Source organism: Sesamum indicum, linkage group LG9 (genome assembly GCF_026168435.1).
Source record: "Sesamum indicum cultivar Baizhima isolate 11 linkage group LG9, ASM2616843v1, whole genome shotgun sequence".
NCBI classification, from domain to species: domain Eukaryota; kingdom Viridiplantae; phylum Streptophyta; class Magnoliopsida; order Lamiales; family Pedaliaceae; genus Sesamum; species Sesamum indicum.
Window position 1 is genome coordinate 20,389,180 of NC_142665.1, and position 13,755 is coordinate 20,402,934.

A 13,755-nucleotide genomic window follows, 5' to 3' on the forward strand; every position below is an offset into this window, starting at 1 on the left:
TCGTTTGAATTTTCTAATTGATTAGAATCAGTTTTGAGTTGGGTAAATTACAATAGGCTCCCCTGCTCCATTCGTTTGAAAATTACAAATAGCCCCCTTTGGGATTAACGATCGTCTAACAAGTACCCTATACACTGGGCTATCACGATTGCGTATTTGTTAGACAACCGTTCATTTTAGGAGATAGTTGTAATTTTTCAAATAGAGAAGGAATATTTGTAATTATGTCAAATCACATGGGAGTCTATTGTAATTTATCTTTTTAAACTTGAATGAATTAAATGATACAGTAGTTGAAGAAAAAAACAAAAAAATTTGTGGTTATTTTATGATAAATCGTTGAATTAAGAAGGGATAATTACATTCCCCTCCCCTGAGATATGGTGTAATTATACGTAGACTCCCTATGGTTTGAAAAATTATATCTAGCACCCCTAAGTTTTGCTTTCGTCTAACAAATAAATCCCTCCGTCGATTAATATTCACTGAATTTACTATATTAACAAAAAAAATTTAAATAAAAATTAATATTTACCTTCTATTGACTTATTGCAGGTCAAATATTTTTTTTCGAACTAAACTATCCTTATAAGGATGGAGATATACCTCCTCGTGTAGATTAACGCGTGAAGATGTATGAGGGTAATTTGATCTTAAAAAGATTTATTTGACATACAATAAGTCAGTAATAAGTCAATTGGGGTAAATATAAATTTTCTTTTTGATATTAGCAAATTCAATAAATCTTGACTTTACGGAGAGACGTATTTGTTAGATAGAAGCAAACCTCATGTGTACTAGATGTAATTTTTCAAATTACAGAAAATTTATGGATAATTATACCAAATTTTAAAGGAGGAGAATGTAATTATTACAATTAAAAAAGAAATAAATTTTTGGTAAAGAGGCAAAAAGTGTTGTGTTGCGGTTTGTTTGTCTGCTTCTTTTGTTGTTTCTTTGTTGTCTCAGAATGTCCAAATCCTACGTACAAATTGACTTCCCATACAAATAAACAAAAGCTTAAAGCTTTAAGCTTTGGTCATTCAAAAAGTTGATTGTTGTTGTACACAACAATATCTCTGGGGTTTTCTTCACTGGACCACCTCTTTAATTTCTCATGCTCCTCCTCTTCACCTTCCTAAACCTTAACTCCTCAGCTCACTGCAACAACTTAATAAAAAGTGATCAGTAGCTTCTCACTTAATTTCAGCTGGTAGGGTGTGTCTGGAGCACTGGGTATAGTTATAAATAAAATGAAGTTGTTATTAGAGGTCATGGGCTTCATTTTAAATAATAAAGACCAAAATTGCCCTTTACAATGCTGAAAATTACGAAACAAGATAAGAGTCTGCATCCTTTTGTTCGAGTAACAGTTGGTCCGACTTCGACTACTCGACGCAACAATCATTGATCTTGAATTCATCTAAGGGCTGGCTATAAGCGGATTCCAACACCCTTTTACACATAGACTCGTATAAATATTGGGGCTTTCATAAGACATGTATGAATTTGTAACTATGAATTTACGAGGGCTAGCTCTAAAACACCAATATAGTTTAAAGGAACTAACTTAAAGTTTAAGAATTTTAGTTGGGGACTATTTCAATAAGCCTAATAATGTATGTCCCAGATTAATCCATAGTCCAGATCGAGGATAAGAAATAGACCCCACCCACTACAAAAAAAATTATGATAATAGTGACAATTTTAAAGTTATCACTAAAATATATATTAAATATCAACGATTTTTATCTTGTCACTATATAATTGTTCGTGACAAAAATTGTGTATAAGTTATCACTATACACATCTATATAGACAACTATTATTTTATTAATATCAGCAAATTCAGTTAATTTTGACTAATGGGGGGACTTATTTGTTAGATGGAAGTAAACATAAGAAGAGCTAGATATAATTTTTCAAACTACAAAGAATCAACATGTAATTACACCAAATTCCAGAGGAAGAAAGTGTAATTATCCCTAATTATATTTAGTGACAACGTTTTCTAAAATTTCTCACTCCTTCATGTACTTTTTCAACTTAACACTCTTTTTTGTGCTTATTTTTTAAAAAAATTAAATTAATTAATATTATATATAGTGGAAAAAACGGAAATTATTCATATAATCAACAATAATTTTGATTAGACCATATTATAGATTAATTTTGATTTATCGTTTATGGTAATAATAATTGTCTGTATAGATTTTCCTCCTCCATTCATGAGCATGTGGACATCAAGATTTTACATTAGCCCGAAAAGTACATTAAGAATGAACAAAGATCATAATTAGGGTTCAAAAAAATTTAATTTGGGTCGAATTTGATTGCACCTGTCGTCTGATTAATTATATGATAAGTATAATCCACTTATTTATATAATTTATTTGAATGTGGTAGAATCCGATTTAAACTAAAATTTCTAAGAGGACTTTTACAAGCTAGTGAGCCCACGTATAAGATAACACCCATCATGACTTTTCAAAATTTTTAAAATTAAATGACTAATCAAAATTTAAATTGATGGACAAGATCTGATAAAATCAAGGGATTGTAAAAACCAAATTACTTCACCTGTTTAATTGTCCTTATTGGGATTCTGATATTCAGGGAGTGATAGTAAAAAGATTTACTTTTAAAAAAGTGACTTTTATATAGAAAAATGAAATTCGTAGCAGACTCAAGAGTGGATAGTATTTGTAAAAAAAATAAAAATTTATAACAATTAATTTGGATAGTATTTGAAGAAAAAAAATTCTCAGACAAAACTCCATGATCAACTTCATATGTGAAAATCAAAAACAATAAATTTGAATTAAGATTACAATAATAGAGTAAAATATATTCACATAGGTAATTAGAAAAGCAAATTAGTTGACTGCATGTGATCTACTATAAACAATCTTGTTCGATGTAATGTTAAATATTATGAATATAATTTATTCTCTAGCCATCTTTATCGTGTTATCATTGGGTTGCGCATTTGGTGGCGACTATGAAACAAACTTTTGAAGGTTTGATTTGAAACATTCCAAGTAGAGAAGTCTCAAGATTGAACATTGAAGTGCTCTGTAAAGACTTGTACTCAAAGATGCATTCATATGATGAGTGTGGTATTTCATCGACGACAGATGTAAGACATCTATGCACTTTAGTGGGTGCTTGATAAGTGGATTGTTAAATTCACGAACTGACTAGTAGGAGTTGTCATATGAAAGCCCGTGAAGCATGAATGATAGAAGTGCTTAGATGAGACAGTAAGGAAAGTCCTCTAACCTGAGTAGCCACAGTAGCCTTAAGTATTAGACAATTCTTGTTCATAGTGTCGGCAAAAGCCTGCACTAATATATAGCTAAATAATTTTGGAATTTAGCTCTTTTTAATGCTTTATTTATCACTTTAGTTATTTATTTATATCTCCTATTTGAAAAATATTTTTTAAAAAAATTAAAAAATATTTTGAAAAGCTGGCGCAAACACATTCCATATGATTTGATATCAATCTGGAACACATAGAAATGAGTGGAAAAGAGTCCTGAAAGGGCTTCTTGTTCAACATCTTGACTGCACATAGAAGATGCGTATCAGCCACAATCATCATCATCATTAAGGGAGTATGCAATGCATTAATATTAATGTATATTATATACAGAGCATTAATATATATATATTATAGTCCCAATGCAATAATAATAAAATAATGTTGGTGTGTCTCGCTTTTGGGCACGTACCTACTTCAGATTGCACGTGACCCGCTCTCACTCTCTTACAACCTAAAATCACAATACCCCATTGCCATATCCCTTCTTTTAGAGGAAATCTAAAACCCATCAACGTACATTACAATAATTTATACCACTTAGCAGCCCCCAACCTCATCTTCATTCACTTCCAAACCAATTTCTACCATTTCTACTCTTGTTTTCTGCTTTTCAAACTCTCTATAATTTGAGTCCACGGTATTTTCAATCGGGAATTCCACTTCCATTCGAGTTTAAATTTTTGGGGCAAATACACTCCCCTACTTTAATGTCAGTAAATTTAGTAAATTTTAATTAATAAAGAGACTTGTTCATTTGACGAAAGTAAATTTCAGGAATGCTAAATGTAATTTCCCAAACCATAGGAGTCTACATGTAATTAGACCAAATTTTAGAGGAGGGGAGTGTAATTATCCTTAAATTTTTAGTGGTAGGCTAAGGTTCGGCCAATTTCGGAAGAGACAATGAACATGGGATTCAGTTTTTTATTTTAAATTAAAATATTATGTATATATTAATTTATAATTTATTGTTTAGCTTAAAACTAAAAAAATTCAATCCGGACAGTCAACATCATAACATGGCATCAGATGTGAATTGATGAGATATTTAAATTGAATGACGATAACAACTCTTGTCAACGCAATCAAACTAAAGTCTCCTTACTCATTCACGAGCTATAGTACATATAGAATTAAACCCATAACCTCGTAATGAAAAGTCCTAAGTCGGACCATTTGAAATTCCACCTTCGGTAGTTGAATATTAGTATACTTAGAATGCCATAAATTCCACAAAGCTTTCGAAATATAGACTTACAAATGCAATTCCACTCAACATGAAAAAATTCCAACCAGACAATAATTTGAAACAGCTTTGGTGGAAAGTCTAGCAAGTTGAATCATGGAGGAAAATTGAACATATGTTCCCCAATTAACAAACCAATTGAAATATATGAAGAATTAACAAAATTCATAATAATTTCCACAAGAAAATTATAATATCATCTGAATGATTCAAAATTTTCATCTATTGAAGCCAAAGCAATGCATTCATCATATCCAAATCACACTATGCATATTGAACTAGTTCAAGAACATAAGAGCTCTGCAGTCGAACAAAGAATAGAGAAAGGCACGTAGCATTTGTACTGAAGAGATTGCTGTAGAATGTCACAAAGCTTCTATGAACTTACATATTAACTAGAAAAGGCATTGCCCCGGAGAAAAAAGGAGAAGAAATGATATAACCAAGCTCACACGTAGTGTTCAGGCTATGGCCAGGTTTCGAGGGTCCAGCACTATGACGTCTCACTCTAACAGCCTGTAAGGCATCAAAGGAAAGAATCAGAAAAGTACATATTCTAGTTAAGATATAATGCTGAAACCTGAACTTTCAAGTGCAACAGAGGAATTCATCAAGAACAGTGCCCTGAATCATTTCATACGATTAGCATGTGCACGTTCTCAACGATAAAAAGGATGTGATTAGTGCTTGCTTAAATTGATGTGAAAGGGATTTAATCATAAGACAGGCGTGAAATCTACAATAACTACTAAGAGCATGGATAGTTGTGGGCAAAACTGTCAGGCAAAAGGAATAAAGAAACATGCTTGATGGAGAAAACATAGGATAAAATGGAAAAAGGGGGAAAGAATGAAAAAGTAGTGGCATATAGGAGTAGTATCCCAGAGTAGCTTCTTTTCATATCAAACTATTCTTGAGCATATTAAAGTTCTGAAAACAAGAAGTATTTCTAATTATACGAGCTACCAACAAATTATAGTTAATATGAAATACAAATTGAAGCCTGTGACAATCATCACTTTGGAGATTTCATAAAGTGACTAAAGTTACCATTTGCAACACCATGCAATATTCCAACAAAATTATATAGAAGTAAGTATCTACACATTCATCTATTATCTTTTTCAAAAGTGTCATCGTTAAGAAAAATGACAAAACCATGAAATCCATATCAACTGAGTTAAAATGCCAATTTATACCAGCACTAACATCTACTAACACCTCACAGTAAATACTAGTGTTTTGCCTTCTCGAGAGGTTTTGCTGATATTTAGCAAGAATAATATCTGTGGGGGAAGACTGTACAAAATCCATTGAACATCTCTCTCATTCAAGCAAGATGACATAATAACTTGCAGTTACATCAGGGGTGATCATCGTACTATGTACACTATGTATACAGATTGGTGCTCATAGCTAAATCAAGATCCAAAGGTAACTGGAATCTGATTGACATGAAAATGCTGCAAACTGTTGTTAGAAAAATGATGAAACCGTAATTGCATGATAAAGGTACTGCTTCTACCAAAAAACAAAAAAGATAAAGGTACTACTGGTTTCAAATGATGGCCATTAGCCAACCAAGCCCCAAGGAAAATATCAACTTGCTTAGTGATAGATCACAGAGAAACCAAATTCTCTGAATTTCCAGAGTCCATGATGAAGCACTAATTACACTCTTTGCGACTCAAATAGCATCGACTTTTTATGTAAAAGGCATCATATAGAAACAGGGATATCCACACTGTACTTCCTTGTTTTTGTTTCTTGCACAAATTAAGCCTCAAATGTATATTATGTTAAAGGCATGTGACATTTTCATTGCATCTTCATAGTGCCCAAAATACTTCTACATTAACTATCAAAGCGAAAATGGTGAAAACCCTTGTTGTCTTCCAAAACCTGGGATAATATTCCTATCCTATCAACTTAAGTCTATGAATCAAAATTTTATGGGGGACCAGAACATAAATATGCATACAATGGGGAGCTCATAGGAAAACTCAATTGAGCAGCCAACAATGTACCGGGTACAAATCTGAGAATACATCTCACGTATATGCTCATTTACCTCCACTAATATTATGAGCAGCACCATAACAACACTGGAAGTTCATATTGATGATTGATTAGATAATCTCCCGGTCCAGAAGATTAGGGAAGTTATCCTTTACTCAGTAAATCACCAAATTTTGGAAAGGATTTGACTAGAACTGAAGACATGACATTAACAGGAATGGTTAATTTTATTGGTCGAAATTTTTAGAACTAACAAACTGCATTCCTTGTGTTGATGCAGCTCATGACCTATGTTTTTAATGCTTTTTAATATCCAAACCTAAGAAGAAATCACAATTTCAGAACTTGCAGCTCCATAAGCAACTCATGGACTTCATGGCGAAAAATGAACAAAAAGCCAAATGATCTATGATGTTGGAGAACTTCCAGCTATAGGATAATAGAAAACTGTGTTAAACAAGAAAAAGTTGCCAATTTCAATTCAAACAAAGACTACAATGAAAGTCCAGATCAGCGTCCTAGCAGATGGAAAGGCATTTTGGTTTATGCAGATGAAAAAATGTAGAAGCAAAAGCAATTTATCCATTGTGGCTTCTCCAGATATGTGATTTTAGGCCCATTTCTAACGGTTCTTGGGTCGTTTATCAGAAAATATGACTCAAAATAAATCAGGAATGAAAAGGAACATTTGTTTAGTTGAAACTGAGGTATGACCAGTTATATTTTCAACTGTTACTTATATTTCGTAATTATATGAAAGCCACCATCTTCTACCACACGTAACCAAAGCAATTGATGATGCACAGTCTTGTATTCTTCTAGGTATCTTTTAACTGTTTTTCAAAACAAAGCAACAACTAATAAGACAAAAGCTAAAGAATCTAATGCCCGTCCCTCTTATACAGGTCTCTTATTGCAAAACCTATTTTCTTGTCATGAATTTTGCGAAGATAGCTCAATGTGAATGAAGCGACCTGAGTCGTAAGCCGAGGTTGCATTTGGATGAGAAAGCAACAGTTTCTAAGGAAAGATAAGCCGATCACAAACAAATCCAGGAAAAAGGACAAATTCCATGGTTCGATCAACTCTCAATTCTCACTATCAAGCTGACTGATTCTTGAAAATCCTTATGCTTTCATCAGGTAATGCAAATTACAGAATATCATGTTATAGACAACATTGCATAACTGCAAAATATCCCACTAAATTCGATCTCTCAACAAAATATATACATATAATATATATATATATAGAGAGAGAGAGAGAAGAGAAAAGAAACTCCGTACCTTCTGCTGAACTCCGACGCATACCGGAACCCATTGTAACAAACAAACCACATCAACACAACCACCAAAGTATCTATTCACGTTAAGTTTCCCAAACCCACAAAGACCACTCGGACCTGAGAATTGGAATCACAAATTATTCCATTCAAACTGAGTCAACTTTCCGCAAATCCCAGTTCTAAGGACCCAATTTCCTCTTGCCAAACTAGGTCTGGACATACAAACAATTCTTTTAACAGATCCAACAACCCAGATAGCATAATCGTGTGACCATCTAATCAATTACTTAAACCAGTAACAGAATCAAAATGGAAAACATAATAAAAAAAAAATAGAAGGATACTGAAGAGGAATCTTTCCCACCAATCAAGCATGTAGAGCCCAAACGTAACGTTGTAGAGGTAGATTTTGCGCTGAACCCAATTCATCTTTCTCTCCACCTTCTGATCTGCTCGGTCTGCATAAACTAATCAATTCAGAAACCACATTGATCCGACAGAACAAAAGAATTGATGTAAATTGATCTAAATTACCTGGAGAAACGTCGCCGGATGCCAGGAGTGGACAAAGGAATTCCAAAATCAAGTCCCCAGCTGCTTCAGCCGCCTGCTCTATAGACTCAAAATTTATCGATTGGCCAGCTCGCGGGCTTAGCAGCTTTGACTGCTCCCCTTCTTCGGAGTTTAATATTCTTCGGTATAGGAAATGACAAGGAAAGTGGAACATTTAAGATTTTTTTTTTTTTTTAAATTTCATAAACCTTATATATATTTTTAAAAAATGTCGTCATGTCAATATTATGTCAAAATCATGACAATATTATATTTGTGTTTTAAGATGTACATGATAATTATACCTTGATCTATAGTTTATTTATACAAATTATTTATGTTTATTTATATCCACTAAAATATTAATTTTAGTTTCAAAAATTACTAGTATTTATCGAAAAATTACACATCACTTCTAGAAACGTCAACATCATAGCACAAACTACTCATATATTTTTTTTTTATAATCATGAGTAATTTTTATTATTATATAAAAGATATGGATACTCTATGTAAATAAACCATTAATCAGAGTGTAAATATAATTATTCCTAGCTTCAAAATGTCAGCCTGTTATAGGCCCTATAACAACTTAGCTAAGAGTTTGTTTTGTAAGGGTGAAATTATAAGAGAAGTGAAATAAAAATTGGTATATAAGAATATGTTTGGTGTTTGATTAAGATAATAAATGGAGGAGAATTAAATCGGTTATATATGAAATGTTCAATTTTGTTTTTATTTAAAATTGGGTCGAAAAGTGAATGTATAAGGTAAAAAGGACAAAAAAATATTTTTTTTATTTTTATTTACTATTACACATATAAATATTTTTTTGCCAATTCTTTTTTCATTTCTGTTGATAATCCGACACATATTATTTGAAAAAAAAATAACTAAATCACCAAAAAAAGGTGCTGATGTTTGGATTTAATTTTTGTATTTGATGGCATTAATAGTAATTTTTAGTTTATTTAAATTGAGTGATTTAGAATAAATGAATAATACTCATTTTGATGAATATTTTTATTAATAAAATATATTCTTGTTATTGTTTGATGAATATTATTAATAAGATTTAAATGTTTTATATACTAAAAATTATTTTAGTATAATATTAACTTCTTTATTTTCTAATACAAAATAAAAAGAAAGGGTTAATCATTAAAATTAGGATAAATTACAACAACCTCCCCCTAAGGTTTGACATAATTAAGAATGTCCTTTCATTGTTTGAAAAATTATAAATACTTCTCTGATATTTGATAAAATTATGTAATCATTGAATGGGGGTAAGAAATTGTCAACTTTACCGTTACTGTAACTTTTTTAAAAAATAAAAACTTAAAAAAAATTGAACGGGATGGATGAAAAAAATTTAAAAATTAAAAAAAAATATCCACTTAATTCATTAAAAAATAACTAAAATTTTAATTTTTAATCCACAAGCATTTTGATCAGTTCACCGTAAAAAATGGATGAAAACTTAACGAATGGGGCTAATTGTTAGACAGTCGTTAAAATTAGAGGGATATTGGTAAATTTTCAAATAACGAGTGTGTATTCATGATTATGCCGAACCTCAGGGGAAGTCGTTGTAATTTACCCTTAAAATTATAAAAAATAGTTTTTTGTGCTCAATCTATTTTCTTTTTACCAAAAAATGAAAAATATTTAAAATTTATTTTCCTTCCAATCATAACAAATAATTTAAAATAAAGTTATTATTCTTTTTCTCCCGTGGCATTTTCACTTTCCCTTCCCCTTCTATTTCCCCTTTTCTCTCATTAAAACTGGAGAAACCCTAAGTTAGGTACCTGCATTCATCTCTCATCTGAAATCCAGAACTAACACTTAATGAATTACATAGATAAGTTCTTACGTTTTCCTAATCTCCCCAAATAAATTATAGTTTGTATCAAATATAGCTAAATTTAAAATATTATACTTGTTATACGATTAACTCATTAAATTAGAGTAAGTTTGATTTAAATAAAAATATCGCCACCTTTGTTCCTAATGAATTTATTAATATTAATCACTTATTATTAAACTTAAGAGCTATAGAAAGCATTTACTAAATGTGATTAGATTGTATTATATAAATAATATACGACAATAGCTTTTGAGCACCCCTCCCCCCCCCCCCCCCCATTTTCCATGGCACCGAAGGAGCATGAGTTAAGAGTGTTTCTCATGAAAGTTCAGTTCAACTTTATTACAATTTTCAACAGATGAGGCAGTGGTTAAGGGATATGACAGTTTGTGAGTCTAAACGTTCAACGAAATTTAACAGAGAAGTAGTAGCTACAGCAAACATCATTGATACTTTCCCGAATGAGCTTCAGGCAATCATCAGTCAAGTAGCTGTAAATATTCATGGCATCTGGGTTCCAAAATCATCACCAGATGATCCACAATATGATCCATTCAGGTAATAAACTAGGGGTGAATAACAGCCACATCTCATCACAAGATATGTAGCCAATATGCACTGAGGATCATAAGCTATGTTCAGGTCTTTCAGGATAAGATACCCTTAATTATCTTTTCGAAAGAAAATTATTTTAGTATGGATTTATTAAAATTTCTTGATCGTGTTTCTTGGTACAAGTTTTAATTTTTTAATGTTTTTATTATATCTAATCAATACAAAATATGTTTAATATTTTTTTGTAAAACTAGAAAAATTAATTATGTGCACACGTGTGAGTGTGGGACGTTGGTATTATATTGTGTGTCTACAGAAAGGAAGAATTTGGGTAGGGTTAGTTGGGCCAATGAGGTTTCGGCCCAACTTTTGCTATCATTCTCGCTCCATTTTCAGCCCAACTCCATAACTCAAAATATAGTGGATTTCTTCCAAAAATTAAAATAGAAAAGAAAAGAAAATAATTCCGTTGCCGGGAATCGAACCCGGGTCTCCTGGGTGAAAGCCAGATATCCTAACCGCTGGACGACAACGGATGAATGTTGATAACCCAATGTTCATTTCTAATTTATTAAAACGTACAAGAACGACACACCGCAACTTTGAGTTTGGACTGGAGAGCAGCAGAGTGCAGTGTTGATGCAACAAGTGGCGATAAAAGAGCCGAAAACGAAACGAAACACAAACAGCTGCAGATTGAATAAATGAAGAAATTCAAGTAAACCACCATACAGAGAGTCGGCGGAACAGGGCTGTCGCAAGCGCCTCCATCGTCTCCCCCTACCATTCACAAGTTGATTCCGCTGCCTGCCACCATAAACCCCGCCAACCACAATGTCCATTCCTCCCATCAGTTTCCTGCACCTGCTACCCTCCTAAATAACCAACTCTCAACTTGGAACATATATATATATGGGATTGTGGGAAATATATTGGTAGCCTGCTTAGTCAATGAAGTTGAAAATTGAATCAAATAATCGGAGAAATTCTAGTCGGATCGAATTGTATCATATTTAAATTAATTATATGATAAATATAATATATTTATAGTATAATTAATATATAATCTTAAAAAAATAATCAAATTAAATAATAAATATATCACATTTATTGTGTAATTAATTTAGTTCAATATGATGTGATATGGCTAAAAAAAATTCTCATGTAACAGTCGAATTTTCACATGGAATTGATCCCAAATTTATTATTATGGTAAATTGTGACCAACAACCCTCCTATGTTTATAAAAAATGTCAAAAAGTCTTGTGAAAAAAGAATATATATATATAGTGAATAAAATATTGCCTTAGGCCATACCTGTCTTATTTGCAATTTTGCTTAACTTTTATTACCCAAATATGAAACATTAATTTGAATTTGAGATTATTATGAATATAATATGAACCATTAATTTGTATTAAATAAGATTTAATGGTTGCAAAATAATAACATAAGTAAACAATAAAAATAAAAATAAAAAGAAATAGGGCATGTGTTATACCATTCGCGTAGGGAGGATCTATTCATCTTTTAAGAGCCGAGAAAAAATTAAATTAAGATTTATTTTTTTTAATACATAAAACATTTAAATTCCAAATAATCATATTCTATGTCTTATGTTAATATATTATATAAGAAAGGAGCGAGAACACAAAAATTCAATATTAACAACTTTAAAATAAAACTTATTTAAATTTAAAATAATTACTTTCTTCAAACATTTAAAAAAAAAAAGGTATATTTCCATTGCCGGGAATCGAACCCGGGTCTCCTGGGTGAAAGCCAGACATCCTAACCGCTGGACGACAATGGATGATGTTCGTTAATTTGAATACGAATCAGCTTATTCAGATCCTTAAAATTGGAACTACATGACATATTAAATGAACTACAGTAAAACCTCTATAAATTAATAACCTTGGGACCATGAAATTTTATTAATTTAGAGAGATATTAAATTATCGATAAATTAATATTTTATTAATTAAAAGAGAGACTTTTTAAATTCAGCAAATTTAGTACATATGTATTGAAAATAAATAAATTCATATATGTTTCATTGATTATATTCATGCAACAATGAACTATTATATTCATAGACACATGTATCAATTCATTGGAATTACTTAAATATACATGTTTATATTAATTCATTGCACTTAAATAACTATTATAACCAATTAAATATATTCATGCATGATGAATGAAACATATACTACATAAATCTCAATATGATAATAAAATAGTTCATAACACCCAACCATGTCTTCTCATCTAAAAGGCATCGCAAAATCATCCATGAATGATCAAATACGTAAAGCATTACAGATTTCATATTTTAGTAAATTATCATAATACTTATAATTGTAATATTTATGAATTATTAATTTAGAGTTTTAATGGGACCTAATATTTATAAAGGAATTTTCTGAAAAATTATTATTTTATTATCTTATCGAATTTGATGATTTTTTACAAAGGCCCAAGTCGGGACCGGAGGATTTTATTATTTTAGAGAGTTTATTAATTTATAAAGTATTAATTTATAGAGGTTTTACTGTAATATAAAACCCACAGTTATATAATTTTTCTTTCTTTTTTTCATATAACTTTGAAGCGGTACCTTTTTATTTACAAAATTGATTAATTGAAGTGCAAACACTTTCTACATGTATTTATTTATTGTAATATATGTCTATGACTTATTATTTAAGCTATATTCGTGATTTTTATAAACAAGACCATATAATAATTATGACGAGCCAAAAAAATAAAATTAAGACTTTTCTTTAGGAATGGAGAAAGTACCATAAAAGGAGACTAATAGCAACAGCTCTTATCGGATTGGAATAAAATTAAATTTCCGTGTTTTAAAACATAGTATAAGATGCAATAAT

General features: G+C 31.0%; 1 protein-coding gene and 2 non-coding genes across 3 annotated transcripts; all 3 read right to left on the reverse strand.

The window, feature by feature from the left end:
* Window positions 1–4,779: 4,779 nt before the first annotated feature.
* Window positions 4,780–8,578, reverse strand: LOC105177962 (uncharacterized). The gene is made up of 4 exons (XM_011101277.3): window positions 8,413–8,578; window positions 8,223–8,336; window positions 7,880–7,952; window positions 4,780–5,090 (listed from the first exon to the last, which is right to left on the reverse strand). The coding sequence occupies exons 2-4, from the start codon at window positions 8,305–8,307 to the stop codon at window positions 5,078–5,080; spliced, it is 171 nt and encodes a 56-aa protein (XP_011099579.1). The 5' UTR covers window positions 8,308–8,336; window positions 8,413–8,578; the 3' UTR covers window positions 4,780–5,077.
* Window positions 8,579–11,322: 2,744 nt separating this feature from the next.
* On the reverse strand, window positions 11,323–11,394 carry TRNAE-UUC (transfer RNA glutamic acid (anticodon UUC)). The gene has a single exon. It is a non-coding gene; the product is annotated as a tRNA-Glu (tRNA).
* Window positions 11,395–12,599: 1,205 nt separating this feature from the next.
* On the reverse strand, window positions 12,600–12,671 carry TRNAE-UUC (transfer RNA glutamic acid (anticodon UUC)). Its single transcript has one exon. It is a non-coding gene; the product is annotated as a tRNA-Glu (tRNA).
* Between the last annotated feature and the right edge of the window lie 1,084 nt (window positions 12,672–13,755).